The 15957-nt window shown below is 43.6% G+C and overlaps 1 protein-coding gene across 31 annotated transcripts in view; it reads left to right on the forward strand.

Moving 5' to 3' along the window:
• The window catches only part of MAPK8IP3 (mitogen-activated protein kinase 8 interacting protein 3), a 73331-nt gene that overhangs the window by 18087 nt on the left and 39287 nt on the right, over positions 1–15957 (forward strand). For 13 of the 31 annotated variants that reach the window (XM_042037650.1, XM_042037661.1, XM_042037651.1 and 10 more), the window contains exons 2-6: positions 3474–3594; positions 4349–4419; positions 5174–5265; positions 7016–7039; positions 11003–11147. In XM_042037650.1, the coding sequence (XP_041893584.1) occupies positions 3474–3594; positions 4349–4419; positions 5174–5265; positions 7016–7039; positions 11003–11147 (453 nt within the window). Of the gene's footprint in view, positions 1–3473; positions 3595–4348; positions 4420–5173; positions 5266–7015; positions 7040–11002; positions 11148–13870; positions 13975–15957 lie in introns of those variants that run through there. The other 18 variants (XM_042037674.1, XM_042037677.1, XM_042037679.1 and 15 more) reach the window with 8 other exon arrangements.

Here is a 15957-nt window from a genome sequence, read left to right on the forward strand (position 1 = left end):
GGGAAAAAATAAAGCCTGCCTGGATACCCTCGTGAGAGCTCACTGGTACCATGAAGGATGAGCAGCAGTAACATCTGGACATTAGGAACATTTTTCTTGGGCAAAGAGCCCTGGCAGGAATCCTCTCCTTATTCTGCTATGTTGACTGCTCACTTCACTCTGGATTTAGGAATTTTCCTGCTCTCAGAGCTTGTGATGTGCAGGGAGAAGCTCAGGTGAAATGAGTTCTGATGTCGGAGCAGGTACAAGGTGCTGCAGAGCCGGGAACTGGGTCAAGCCCTTGGGCCCCTGCACACAAATGCCATCGTTTGATCTCCTCAGCACCAGGATGAGCCATTCTGCAGTGCTTTTATCCAAAATGCTGTTCTGCCCTACAAACACTTAGGGCTATATTCATTTTTAATATCGTTGTCTCCATGTCTCTTTCTTTTCTAGGTACTTAATTGATTTCTGGTTTTATGTTTCTTTGATTACTTTTGGGTTGCAAAGTAGACAGGTCTGAGGAAAAAGACTGAGCCATATTTGTTTGTAGAAGAGTTAATCTTTCAATCAGTTTCCTTGGAATTAAACCGAAACAGCAGTAGCAAATCTAGGAATCCTTTTAAAGGTGACCTACATTATTGGAATAAAATTGGGCTTGTACCTTCTTTTCCTTTATAATTTATTGTTGAGAAAGCTGTGAATTATTTCCTTAACGTGCATTTGTTTTTATTGCTTCTAAATCCCTCATTCCTGCCTCGGGGGGTTTACATGCTCCTGGGTGGAGAAATGGGAGCAGGAAAGTGGTGAAAGCTAAGTCACTGTGATGTGATGTGATAGGGATTTAGCCCTTGGCTGTAATTAAAAGGGTTCATCAATAAAGCTTTAGCACAGAGTGCTTCCAGCAAACCCCTATGAGGAGATGGAGATTATACCAGGAAAAAACTGTTGGAATAGTTTCCATCAGCCTCCAGATGGAGCAAGTGAAACTGCTGCTTCTCAACTCTGTTGCTCATTGTCACTGTGTCAGGACTTCTTTTCCTTTTTTACTCATTCCAAAATTATATTGTTGTTCTGAAAAAGGTTTCAAAAATAAATCCACGCATTTACAAAGCAGGTTGTTTTATAAATTTCTCAGAATCCATAAAACAGGCTGCTGGGTGAGTGACTGAGGGATTTCAATGTTTAATTGACATCTCAGGAAGAAACAGTTATAAATCGAAACCGTTGAACAATCTTAAAATTTAACTTAAAAGTAAATGTTTAGCCTCTGAGAGGACTTCTTTATAGCAAAAGAAAGATGTCGGCATTGCTGCTAGCTCTAGAAAATACTGTGTAAAACAGCCATAAGTGAAAAAAACCCCAAACCCTTATTACAGTAAATTTGGGCAGGAAGAGGAATAAAGTTAAAAGCCTAGTTAGAGAATAAAGGCATTGCAGAACACTGAGTGCAGGGAAGCAAGACGTGGCTAAGTGTGTTTGATTGTTTCTATAAATACAGGTATGTAAGAATGCAAACTGAGTCACTGCTCCCAGGAATTTACTGAGGAGTTTTAATAGTTTGCAAGAATCATAAATAATGTGGCTTTCAGTCATCTGCAGAGAGGATCCGATTCACAATGATGGCTGCAGTGTTCCTGCTAATAATTCCAGTAAAAGCAACAGGGAGTGTGCATGGGGTTTACCCTGAGAGTGCAGCAGTGCCAGTTGGTTCATGTGCAGAATTTAACAAAATAATCTTACTGAGCATTTAAATGTGTTAGTTTCCCTTGGAGTCTTTGCCAAAAAAGATTCGCCCCAGTGTCTGTCTCTTTTGGAGTAAAGCAAAGCTTTAATTTGTTAAATTGAAATTCTCATGCCTCCGAGCAGGTTTTTTTGGAGGCAACACTTCCCCCATGCAGAGGGCAGAGGAGAGAGGGATTTTCCTCACCATTATCCATGCTTTTAGACAGAGGAAGTTTCACCAGCCAACGTGAATGTGCTGGTGAATTTGGTGGGGCTGGACCTAAGGAGGATTTGGCAAACAGATGGAGAGAGAGGCAGGGTTAGGAGCAGAGCCTTGTGAGCTCCTCACAGACCCCTGTACTTCCTGTGGGTAGGTCCAAGTCCAGGGCTGCTCCCAGCCCCAGCTGTGCTCATGTTGTTCAGCTGTTGGGTTGGTGTACTAATTACTGGACTGGTTGGTGCAGATAATGCTGTACTTACGGCTTCCTTGGATGGAACTATTCAGGAGTAATGTAACGAGACTTGAATTTTTGGGTTTCTAAGCCAGGCCAGGACATGTACTGCAGCTGGTGGGATAGCTTTGCTGTACTGTGCCCTTGTGAGCCTGGTGGTAACGTTCAGGCTTGGTTTGCTGGGGAGAGGCACATGTTCTCTGAGCCTTAAGGACTTTCCCACTGGTTTGTGTCAGGGATGGTACTAGAAGCAGCTGTTTCTAAATCTAGACATGTGGGTTATTAGTCATTATTGCACATAGTGTATTGTGCAGAAAACCTCTGATGACCATGTATCACACAAGAACCAGGCTCATCCAGCTATATACAGAGATGTGGAGATGTGTTCACTTTCCAGGGATCTTGCTTAGTTTAAATATTTCATGATACTTCATTATATGATATGATGAATGATATTATATGATACTTCTATGATATTTCATTATCTGGAGCCCCTGTGGCTCCAGTTCCTACCAAGAGTTGTGTAATACAGTGGAGCTGAACAGAATGTTCCACATGTTTTACTCTGCTCTTGAGCACTGGTGTCCACAGCAGGAAGTGACTAAAGCTCACAGGTGAGAAGTGAGAGTTTACAGATAGAATACCCTGAAATCAGGTATTTTCCTGTTGTGTTTTCATTGTGAAATGAGTGTATCTGTAAAACCTTTCCTTTGGTCCAGTGTCCTGTGCAGGAGTCACACCGCTGCCTGCAGCTGCCTCTGTGTTGGTGATGATGGGAGTGAGCAGCACCAGAGCTGGGGCTTAGTTTTCCAAAAGACTTGCACATTTCTGCAAGACTTGTCCCCCACAGGAATTTTGGGTGGAGCTCTCTACATCTGCATCATTAGAAGAGTTAGTCTGAAGATTTCTGACATAGGTATTTATAAATACATGATTGTAGAAATAAAATTTGACTTCTGTGACATCAAATTAACAGGAATCAAAATGCAGCCTGGCACGAAGAAGACCGGCATTGCTGAAGATGAGAGAGTTGTGCCGGTTTACAGAACTCATGTTGGACGATGGTTTATATATTTATTATGCATTAAAGATAACAATACTTTTCTCATATGAAATAGACTCTTCATCTTGATTAAATGCTGTTGTGCTACTTACAGTACTTAAAAATTTTTATTTCTGATTTTGTAATTTATATTCCCTCATTTTATATTCTCTCAAATTTCTATTTTTGTGAAGAGAGGAAGGGTCATGGTAGGGCAAACCCACTTTACATGTAATCCTCATCTGTGCCTTCTTCTCCACTTCTTCCCTATGCAGAAGTTCATAGAGTTTGAAGATGCACTGGAACAGGAGAAGAAAGAACTACAAATCCAAGTGGAACACCTTGAATTTCAGACTCGACAGCTGGAGCTGAAGACCAAAAACTATGCAGACCAGAGTAAGCAGAGCTGTGCACCAGACACCATTATACACATTGCCTTCCACAGATATACAGTGCTACTTTAAAAATAATTTTAATACTTTTTTTGTTTCACTGTAACTTGCGCAAAGCCCAAAATACCTGGTTGTCCCTTACTTCGATGTAAAATTCTGAGCCTTCCAAAGGGTGGGATGTACCTGCACTAATTCAGTAGAGGCTACATTTCTTCTCTTCTGTGGTCAGTCTCTCCAGATGCAAGGTGCAAGATTTGGGCCTTTGGAACCTGGTTTCCAGTTTCTCCTTGTAGAATTTTCCATTTTTTCCTCTTATAAAAATCATCACATTAATTAGTTACTCACTTAGTTTGTGTATTTGTTTTTACAAATACTTCCATAATACGTGCAGCCATTGAAGTTCCCCTCAGAATTTGTTGGTGTTTTGTCCAGTACTCCTGCTCCTCTAGTAGCCAGAAGAGCCAGTCCCAGAGGATAATTTAAATTGTTGCCAAGCTAAGATGCTTACAGGGCACCAGGCTACTGCTGAAAAACTTCAGTGGTTTTATTGCATTTGTGGTGCAGAATTGCTGGTATTGGGAACATGCAGGTACCCATGAACTAAGTTTCTAACAAAGACCAAATCCCACAATTCTGTTTCTGTTTGTTTTATTCAGTAAGTGTAAATTAATTTCTAACAAAATAGGCTTTGTTGCTCAAACAGTTTATTTTGAGAGCCAGGTGTGTGTTAGCTGATAGTTGGGATCTTCTCTTGGCAGTTTCTCGACTGGAAGAACGTGAGTCAGAAATGAAGAAGGAGTATAATGCTCTGCATCAGCGTCACACAGAGGTAGGATACCATCTTTCTAAATAAATAAACTCTTTGTTGATATCTACATGACTACATTATGTAAAGGAATTTGACTTTACAATCCTGGTGATGACTAGAGCTTCTGAACTTTGGGAACATCAGAAATACCTGACTGGAGGGTATAAAGAGGATGGAGCCAGGCTATGTTCACTGGTGCCCAGTGGAGACAGCTGGCACAAACTAGGACACAGAAGGCTCACTCCGAAAAACATAGTAAAAACTACTGCGAGGGCAATGAGCCCTGGCACAGGTTGTTCAGAGGCGTGTTGGAGTCTCCTTCCTTGGAGATACTCATAAGCCACCTGGATGTGGTCCTGGCAGCCTGCTCTGGGTGGCCCTGTTTCAGCAGGGAGTGGACTGATGGACCTTAGGACGTTTCTTCCAATCTCAGCTGTTCTGTGATGCTGTGCACATCCCCCGCTACCTCATCTTCCGTTGCCAACGATCCTCCAGGAGATGTTTATGTTGTTTTGGGATATCCTCTTTCAAGGCTCTTCGGTTATGGGATTCAGCTGAATTAATTTCTGACACTATTTGCTGACAAATTTTCTGTTGGATTAGACAGAAAATACATTCACTTACATCATCAGCTTAGGAGGCAACAGTAAGGACAAGGAAATGTGCAAAAAAACCCCAGGGAACTGGAAATGGATGCTGTAGAAAATTAAACAAGGGCAGAAAATGAGCCTTTCCTTCTCATCTGTTTACCTCATGGATTTTTCTCTCCTCACAGATGATCCAGACCTACGTGGAACACATTGAGCGATCTAAGATGCAGCAAGTTGGGGGAAACAACCAAACTGAGGGCAGTGTACCTGGGAGAAGGTAGGGCCATGACCTCTCCATGTAACATGTGTCAGCTGGGAACTTACACACTGAGTGTGTGTGTTTAAGAGAGAAAACAGAGCAGGACCTTTCCCTGGGGACGTGGATTGTAGCTGAAGCTCTTTTTAAATAGGTTCTGGGTGAGTTGTGGGTACTTGATGGTGAGGAGCTTTGTATGTTGTTTTACAAAGGTGAGGCTTTATCATGCTGCTGTTGATGGGGCCTGTGGAAAACATGTTTATATTCTTAGGTAATGTGTAGAGGTTTATCTGTAGAATGGATGGAAGTGTCAAAATAAAGTGTCTATGAGTCTACGTGTCTTTGTATGTGGGATAGGCAGCAAAACCGTAGCAGTTAAATGCATTAGCCCTTACAGGATTTTTTCCCCCCGTTGTTCTTTCGGAGGAAGCTTTCTGTCAGTCACCAAAAATCCTACTTATTTCCAAGAAATGGATTTTCCTCCCTTCCTGCATTGTTTGGGTTCTGACTAGAATTAGATTGTCTAAAATACAGGAATCAATTGAGAAAAACAAAAAACAAGCTAGGTATCAGCTTTCCTAGGCAGAAGAGACAGGCATGAGGGGTGTAGAAAGCTAGAGATGATGTGGTATAAAAAGAACCAGTAGTTTGTAGGTGCTCATCTGTTCATAAAATCTTCCTTACCAGACTATTTTTCTTCCTTCTCTTCTACCCCTCACAGTCTGGAAATCCAGAGTGAGCTCCCAGAACATGATCTGATCCTAGTTTTAGAGATCAAATGGGATAAGTGTGTTAGGCTTGTTTCTCTCCCCACTTATACTTCTGGAAGTAAGAATATATCTGTGGAAATGCTTACACAGTAAAATCTAAAAGTACTGTAGGCAAAAGCAAACTTAGGGCATCTCTCTTTTAAAGGGTGCCAACTTTGAGTCATAGAATCATAGAATATCCTGAGTTGGAAGGGAGCCACAAGCGTCATCAAAGTCCAACTCCCGGGCTGGACTGCATAGTAGAAGTGGTTTTTTATGAGCTTTTCCTTCTCAGACTTTCAAATAAGCTGATACTAATTGTGGCTTTATATTAACATTCCATGAAAGAGGTGTCCAGTGAAAAATGTTGCTGGTTATAAGACTGCCAGTCTTTGTGGTGAAGGGCAAAATTTTCATCAAGAACTGCCTCTTCATATCAGAGAAGTTGGTCTTTTACCCTTTAAGTGTGGCATATTGCTAGTGTCCTTGGAGAGGACTGTATGTCTGTGAAAAGCCTGTGATGAGACTGTGATCCAAGTGTGTAGGAGCTAACAGTAGGAAATGGGAATTTTTTTCTTAATTTCCAGCTTTGCACTGTTTGCGTATATGCGTGTGTAGCTGTCTGTTTGTTGTGCTTGTGCACAAGCACCTGGGACAGGTGTGTTTTGATGTCATTGCACAGCTGGAGGGGGGAACACCAGTGTTTGTGGGTCTTAGTGCACTGGGTGGGGGGACAGGCATAATTTCTCATGACCTGTGACATGAATTTGGGTGCATTTATTTAAAATAAATGAGACTAGGGAGAAGTTTGTGCAAAAGCTTTTGTGGGGGTGGTGTGTATCAATGGCCAAGAGGTGTAATGAGTTTGTACCCTCTTCCCCATGGTGTGGGTTGCAGTGCATGTGTACCTTGTGTCTGTGGTAGGTTGCATGTTTGCATGACATTTGCTCTCTAATGGTTGTTCTTTTTGTCTCGCTTTTTGTGGGATTGCTGCTGTTTGGCTGTTATGTTTGTCACTGCAGTCATCGCCAGTCCTGGAGAAAAAGGTAAATCCTATTGCTGCATCTTAACTTCATTAATCCAAGTGTCAGAGGTTGCTGTGGAGTGGTGACAATGTGATGCTGGGAATGTATTGTACTGGCATATTTGCTCTTTGTGTCTACTGGTGCCTGTGCTGGACTTGCTGGTTCAGGGGCGAAGAGGGAGCCATGGAGCTGGGATAACACAGCAGGGTGAAGCTTGTGTATGCAAATGCAGAAGACACAAGTTTGGTCCCAAAACAGGATCGGATGTCTGGGATGGGATGTTTACACTTCACATCCACTAATGTGTTGAAAAGTCATAGAATCATAGACCTGTAGAATCACAGAGTATCCTGAGTTGGAAAGGACCCCGAAGGATTATCAAATCCAACTCCTGGCCCTGCACAGACACCCCAAAATCCCATCCTGTGCCTGAGAGTGTTGTCCAAATGCTCCTGGAGCTCTGGCAGCCTCGGGGCCATGCCTGTTCCCTGGGGAGCCTGTCCAGTGTCCCACCACCCTCTGGGGGTAGAACCTTTTCCTGAAATCCAGCCCAAACCTCCCCTGACACAGCTTCATGCAATTCCCTCAGGTTCTAAGAAATTTCTTCTCTCTTATTTTACTGTAGAGAACAAGCCGTGCCTGATTTCTGAGTGCAGCAGAACAAGTGTGTCAGTGTCAGCTTTCAAAAGGCACTTCTGGCTTGTGGTTGGGCAGGAAGTGCTGTGCCCAGTGTCTTCAAAGAGACTAGATCTCCTCTTTAAATGCTGGCAAACAAATTGTAGTTTTGTTGTGTTTTGTAAACTTCAGGATGTTGCTTATAAAACATCCTGATCCCAGGTTTTGGCTACTGCAAACCTTTATTGGGGAGTGTGCTGTTCACCTTGTAACTCAAGGTGGAACTAACAAGTGTTAAAACTCACCCTGGCTGAGCCCTGGAAAGATTTGGGTACATGAGGGCAACTACAGCACTCAAAATTTAGACCAGCCCTGAGGATACTTTAAATTTCTTTGAATTAAAATTTGGTAGCCAACTCCAGGACTGCAAAACTGGAGTTAGCTCTGCTGGGGTGTTTGCTCTTTCCCTGTTCCTGGGAGGTTTAGGAGAGGCTTGAAGGTGTTTCCAAAGAAACTCAGCAAGGAAATTTCCTGACAGTCTGTGCTAAAATTCTTTCCTGAAGATTCTACAGCTTCTGATGGTACAGAGACCCTGTATCTCTGTCTCTTTAACGGAGACTGAAATTCACACATTTCCTCTCCATTTGGTGTCTCCTGTATTTTCTTGTGTGTTAAGTGTGTATGTGTTTGCATATGAACAAAGAAGAAAAAGGGAAAGTGTGATTTAATGCGTCTCTCAGCATATGTTTGGGGCAGCTTTTATGTCTCGGTGTTGTCAGTGAGTTACATCAGGGCATCCCAGCATAGTCACTAAGATATTTTGGCTGCACCACTGGTTTGACATGGACTGTTCTGCAGTTACAAGAAACTTTGTCCTGGTCCAAACACCTGTGAAGGCAAGACTCTCTTAAAACTACCATTCTGTGCTGGAGAAAAGGAAAGATACAAAAGTAATGGTTAAAGCATCTCAAAAAATGCTCTAATTTTGTTTTCTCCCTAAAAAGAGAGATTTTTTTGAAGTAGACTCTTAGGGACCCTTGGGTTATTTCTTTAACTGTAAAATTAGGAATTTTCTGGTTTTGTGGCATAAAGTGGCTCTGATTTCTAGTTTTGAATCCCTTCATAATCTCTTACACATAACTGACTCTACTTTCTGTGGTGCTTGGATCAGTGCCAGGGTGAAGATTTCCTAGGAGGAAAATATTTGCCTAGTATATTATTTAGAAACTTGAAACCCAGCTGTTACAAACTTCCAGGGTCTTAGAATGATAGCAGTGGGATAGAGAGGTACCTACCAGCAGACAGGCAGAGGTAGTTGTCCTTTGGCATCATGACCTAGTAGGAGCAGGAGTAAGTGGCAGGCTACAGTCATAAATTGGGATTTAGACAAACAGCAGTGGAATGTTTTCTCTGAACCATCAGCGATTATTTAAGGCACAAGCAGCAAGATGCCTTTGGTAGTGGAAAGGAAAAGCTACAAGGAAACGGACAATTCTATCACATAGGAGTCTGGGTTTGAATCTGTGGAGGAATAATAGAATCATTAAGGTTGGAGAAGACCTCCAAGATCATCAAGTCCAACCTTCAACTGAATACCCTCATGCCCACTAAATCACATCGCAAAGTGCCACATCCACACAGTTTTTGAATGCTTCCAAGGATTGTGACTCCACCACTGCCCTGGGCAACATGTTTCCATGCTTAACCACTTTTTCAGTGAAGAAATTTTTTGCAGTATCCAACCTGAACCTACCCTGGTGCAACTTGAGGACATTTCCTCTTGTCCTATTGCTTGTTACCTGTGAGAAGGTTAATGATGTTGTGTCAGTGATCTGTGTTCTTCCAAAATCCAGTTACATGCCTCCTTTCTAAGAGGGTTTGTGTATGAAACTTCCATGTACGAGTCTAGTATCTTCAGGAGAGGATTTTAAAGCAGATTCCTAGGAAAACTGCATCCCAAGCAGGCCACACTGTAAACACCTTTCTGCCCCATCTTGCCTATCCGAGACAGGCCACAGGAGGCCTTTTTGTCTACTGAAGATAGGCACTAATGCATCAGTGCAGCATGCTGTGGTGGCTGGGCAATGCTGGGACTGAGAAGGTTAGGCACTGTGGTTTTTCTCAGCAAACGTTGCCTCCTCTGCTGGGCACTCCACCTCTGTCCTTCCTAAAAGAGCTGGCTGGTGTACCATCCCCTGTGTTAGTGTGTTTGCTCTGTCCCAGGGACCCTGTAGCAGTTGTTTGCCATAGTCACAGGTGAGGTGGCTGCGCTTGTTTCGCAGCCCTTGGCATGACACCCAATGCTGATGATCATTACAGAAAGGCACATGGAGGTCTGCTGTTACTAACAGTGTGCTACACAAGGGCAGGTTTCATCACACCCCCACAATTAAGCAGAAACCCTGTGCAGGAGTAGGTGAAATACGAGTGAGTCGGAGTGTGGGTGCACATCACACAGAGAATCAATTTAGTTCAGCTCTGCAGGGAATGGAGTCAATTAGAGGTATCCCGAACCAATTGCTGGGTTCGGCAAGCTGCTGCCACAGCCTTTCCACCTCCACTGCTTGCTCTAGATTTTCTCCCACGGAAGCTTGGTCTCAAAATCTGTGCCAGCTCTTATGTTCAGAATCGTACCTGCAGCTAGTGAGTCACCTGCAGTTGCCAGAAAGGAGAAGATGAATAGAACACACTTAGAGACACATTGCAGTATGCATGATGCATTCATTTATATCTTTGTTTAGTTTCTGAATTGCGAGTGCATTGTAATATGGGTATGGAGGGAGGATCAAAGAGTACAAATACTCCCGTGCTTAAAATTGGAAGTGATCCAATCCATCTGGTTCCTTTTGTTGAAGCTTGCCAGATTTCGGGTGGAATGTCATAAGTTTCATGTAGATGACACTTAAAAGCATTATTCCTCACCCTGTTACGACATCTCTAGAAGCTATGGGAGCTTTTATTTTTTTGCTGTGAGAGTTGTTTGCTGTGGCTTATTTTCCCCCAGAACCTTTGTTTCTCAGAAGAAGCACTGACTTAAGTTGGCTGGTGTTTGCCTGCACTTTTGTGTTCCCCTAAATTTCTCATGCTGATGGAGCGGTCAGTTGTACCTGTTATGGCCACTGACTCTCTCCCTCTTAGAGTCTCCCCAGGAGGAGGTATTACTCTAGCAGTAACACTGTGGGACTGAGCAGCCAACACCAAGGAAGTGTGGAAGTTGGGAGTTCAGACAGCTGCCACATGGGGGTAACGGTTGCAGTCCCATTTCTAGTGTCTCATATTTCACATACACTAGGTGTGCTGTTTGTTTTCTATCAGAACCTTGTACACGGCTAACACAGCTTTCCTCTCTCTCCCTGTTTGTCTCTTTAGCAGGAAGGAACGTCCCAACTCCCTGAATGTCTTCCCCCTCGCTGATGGCATGGTACGTGGGCAGATAGGGGCCAAGATCGTCCCAACACTGGACCACTGGCACCTGAGTGACCTCGGCCAGCTGCAGTCCAACTCCAGCTACAAGGTTTTCTAGACCATCACAGAGCAAGGGTTTCCCACTCTCTCGCTGTTGATAACATCTCACATTTTCATTAAGCTGGAGACAATCTGTGTCCGTAACCCTTTGCAGCCTCTCCCTATGTGTTTGCTCCCATAGTAGCTGTGCTGGAGGTGGGAGGATATTCTTCTGCAGATCTGGCATATGGTGCAGGAAGGATTTGACACAGCTCCTCATGCTGCTTGTCTCAGGGATAATCTCCTTTACTTGGCTGGCCCCAAGTTGAGAGGGATGTTCGTGGAGGCAGTTAGGGATTGAGGGAAGAGAAATCCTTCACTTCTTAATAGCTTTTTTGGGAGAGGACATGGTGGAACCTGTCCCTTCTCTCCACGTTGGTAAGAGCAATGGTTCTGCAACTCAAGTGGGGCCGGGCACTGGGTTGCACTTGCCCTTAAGTGTTTGTCATTTTTGACTGATCTCCTGACCTTCCTATCTTCACTAAAAAGAGCTCCTTCTTATCCTGTCTGGATGCCCAAGTCTTGCACTGCACTTAAAGGTATTACATTCCTCCTATGCCTAATCACTGCTCTAGACTTGCACTGTCTACCTTCAGTACATCTGTCACCGTTACTGCTCTGCCTTCTGTACCAGGTCTTCCAAAATCCTCACAGCATTGCAGCTGCACTGGAGCAGCTCCTGGTGCTGCCTGACATGTCTTGTGCTCTGCTCTGCCATTCGGGGGTCTCCACTCTGCTATTCGGAGACTGGTCTGAGCCCCAAGGCCCAAGTGGTGTGCTCTGAGCTGACAGCTCAGTGCAGCTGTTTACAGATTAGGCTGTGCATGGTGACCCACATTTCCCATGAGCTGTATGTGTAGACTTTGTAAAGTCTTTGTGCTCAGGATCCCACCAAATTCTTCTCTTAAAATGATTTTCCACAAATGCCTAGTGACAGGTCGGAGAGCCACTGGTTTCTCTGCTGAGCACAGCTCAGCGTGTCCACTGGTACCTCACAGAGCTTCTGCTCTACTTCAGAAGTGTCTGATTAAATTTGCCTTCTCTCTGCTTGGAATTTGTAGAACATCGGCTGTTTTATGTGTCGCATACAAGGACTGGTCTCCATTTGAAAAGTTGTGAATCACTTTGAAAAGTTGTGAATCACTGATCCTTATAAAATACACTGAGGCAGTAAAGTCAAAGAGGAGATAAAGAAATTCCCAGCTTGTTGTACCCATTCTACCTGTCTCCAGATTCCATGAATGGGCTTTCACCTGAGGGACTCTACAGCAGTGGCCTTCTTGATGCACAGACAAATTCACAGTTTACTCAGAAAACAAAGCAGCAAGTTAATTTATGTAACATTACCTCTGTAGAGCAGCCAGACCTAGCACAGCACAAACATCAGCACCTTGTCAGCTCTCTGCCACTGTGGAATTTGGAAATCCAAAATATCTTTGCCTAGGATGGAGGGTTGGAATCCAGTCCTTACTGTAGTGTTAGAGTTTGGGAAATACAGCAACTTGCAGAATGCCATTCAGGTCCTACAGTCATTTCTGGAAAGCTCTGCCTGGAATTAGGGAATAGCAGTGCCACAGTACAATAACATAATGGATGGTGGAAATGAGGACAGAGCAGGAATGTGTTTCTTCATACTAGTTCTGTGCCAGCACAACCAAAATGTGCAGAGCCCAGCCCACCTTTGGAATCAGTTATTCCTCAGGCTGTGCAAGCAGTGCTGCACACCTTAGTGTGAATAGACCTTGCAGTGATCAGGCTGGGCAGTGGGCGTTAGTTTTTAGAGAAGAGCTGAGTGGGCACTGTGGTTAGATCCATCTTCCACAACCTTGCTAAGGTCTAATTCCTTAAGTGGTCCCATTGACAACTTGCAAAAGAAGTAACCCAGCATCTGCATTGCAGGGGAATGCAGCAGCAACCCAGATAAATGGGAAGCTTTGGTGTCCAAGTTCAGGTCATAGAGGTTGTTCTGCTTTGGGCAGGGAAGACGCCCTGCACGGGGTTTGGAACTAGGTGATGCTTAAGATCCTTTCCAACCCAAACCATTCTGTGAGCATTGACTGGATCTCAGTTATTTGGTGGTGGTGGTATCAGGCCAAAAAAATCTGGTTCCAAGAAAGCTTTGTGTGGAAGTAGCAGTGTGCTGCTCCAAATGTATCGTGCTGGGATTCGTGTTGGTGCTTGTTAGACAGACTCGGAGTAGAATGCTTGGATAAAGGCTAGATGGTACAGTGGAGCTAAGTAGCTTGTGCTGTGGAAGACTTCTGTTACATGAGTATGGAGCAAATCAATGAATAGTTACCTTTAGTTGTGATTGACTGACTTGCTAGTTTGGAATGCAGATTTTCCTCCCACAAGCTTCTTGCACACTCTTGTGAGTGAAATGCTATCTCTTAAATCCTCTGTGTGACTGGCTTCTCAGCGGCGTGGCTCATGCCCCCCTTGCCTCTTCTTCAGAGCTCTGATACTTTGCTGACATCACTCACACAACTCACCTTCCCAGTACGTACCTGACTATTCTCACTAGTTTTCCTTCTTCATGGGGCCGTACTGTACTTACATTTTAAGTGTCCTTGTTTACTTTTTATTACTATTTTCTGTTTTAGTTGCTGTCATTATTTTATTTTTGCATTCAGTTGTACATTTATTTTATACAGTGTTTTGGAGATGAAAGTCCTTAACATTTTTGTTTTTATGTACTATGCTTTCAGTGTTATAACCATACAATTGTGGCTTCTCATGGTGACATGTGACTGCTATGAATGTTGGGCCTTTACAATGCATTTTGGAGGTCACTACTACACAGTTGATGTTTAGGAGGTTGACAGGTATGGCTGTAGGTAAGTGGTGGCTGTGGAGAGTATTCTTTGGGTGAGCTATGGGTTTTGGAGAAAGCCTCCTGTGCTGGAGAGCTGTACTCTTAGTGCAATATTTAGCATTAACAGAGCACCCAGACAATAGAAGGAAGATACCAGCTTCTGGGCTGTGAAGAGGAGCATGCTTGTAGTATTTACATTTGGGAGAAATTTCTCCAATGCAGGCTGGAAGGTTGATAAAGTAGGTTTTCTAGGTAAATACAGAACTCACATTTGTAACCAAAGAGTAGTGAAAGACCAGGATAGTTACTTATTCATGTGTTCTGTGTAAGGGGCAGGTTATGTCTATAAACAAGAGGTTACAGGATATCTCTGATACAAAGATCACCCTTAGATACTGATGGTCCAGGGCTTTTGAATGACATCTGGTTCATAAGAACAAGGAATGACAAATGGAGTGGACCCACCTGGATGTCTCTTACACAGCTAAGATGCTCCTGAACTTTGGTTATTCTCATAGACTTACACTGGGTCCAAGAACATCCCTGAATTCTTTCATCCAACAGCAGTTTTGTTTGGGGAAAGAGGTTTTATGGTTGCATTTCACACTTGATACTCTTGTCCCTTTGTACATTAGAAAGCACAGAAGACAAACTGCAGTTGAGGTAGTCCAAGGCTTACTGGATTCTATTTATTATCAAAAATCCCATTTGATTCTTTTTTTTTTCTTTACATATTAGGAAAGTAGCTCCTAAACCAGGAATATGAACTAGAGGTGGGAAGTGTGGTTTTCACATGTAGCAGCCTAAGAGCAAAGTTCTCAACTCAGTCTTGATGCTAAAACCAGCATATGTGCAGGGACATGGTTTGGATATTCTTGTGGGAATGCGGATACTGTTTGGACTGACGATGCAGAAAATAAACAAAACGTGGATTGCATTTCATGGTAGTGCCATTTAAAAAAACCTGAGTTTCCAATATGAATGCGCAGATGCAGTATAAACCCTTTGATTTCTACGGTGCAATGTGCAGCAGGGCATTCTAAATAAGCATACAGAGGCCAGTCTAATTAAAGGAAGATTCCAGATTTAACAAAAATATGGCTGCAAAGGGTTAAGTCACCATTTTTTTCAGTCTTCTCATTCATCCCATATTGGATTTTTTTGTCATGTTGTGAAGCTGTTATTGGAATGAGACTTCCAGATGAGCGAAGTGAAACAGCGTCACAGCTCCAAGGTTGGGGAGCTCAGGGCAGCCTCTGAGCAGAACCGGGATCTCTCTAGTACTTCCACAGGAGGTGAGAGGCCAGTGGTGAAGATGAAAGCTGGGTCTGGATGTGCAGATGCTGAACGCCACTGCACCCAATTGCAACTCACTGTCACATATAACTCTCAGCATTAATTATGTCACCTCCCTGCAGGCGGTTATTAGGATGGGCTGCCCTTAAGACTGGGGAAATCTCATTTGGGTCTGGGAGAGGTCACAGTGCTGGTCAGGGCATTCCTTGTCTGACTGAAGCAGTGCTGCTTTAATTGACAAACACAGGTCACAGTGTAAAACCCTGCAAAGCCTTGAAGACTCCTTGCTCCTCAAGAGGTAATGGTACAAGAAGTGGGGCTGTAATGTCTGTTAAAACCAAGAGCCATTTTGCACATTCCACACTGGGAATCCATCTCCTGTGTTCATTTCTCACCTTTCTGAGTTCTTGAGTATTGTCATCCTGCCATTTGGAAGTGGAAGACCACATCTGCTGTGTTCTCAAGCTGGACCCATACCTGCCTAGCTCTGCATAAGGTGGTTTGAGGACATAGGTCTGCTGTGCCAGACAAGCCAGACCATCCCAGACAAGTGTCCACTTTGCTTCTGCAGTTTAGTGGCAAAACCAGTTTGCTGTTTTCTCATGCAGGTGTGTTGGTGGCTTACAGTAATGACATCAGCCAAGACTTTTAAGAGGCCACTTCAGATCCTTTCCAAGCAATATCCATGTTGCCTTCCAGCTTTGGGAAA

The sequence above is a fragment of the Corvus kubaryi genome, unplaced genomic scaffold, assembly GCF_017639235.1.
Source record: "Corvus kubaryi isolate FWS band 111438036 unplaced genomic scaffold, C.kubaryi_AGA036_p1.0 37387, whole genome shotgun sequence".
Lineage (NCBI taxonomy): Eukaryota > Metazoa > Chordata > Aves > Passeriformes > Corvidae > Corvus > Corvus kubaryi.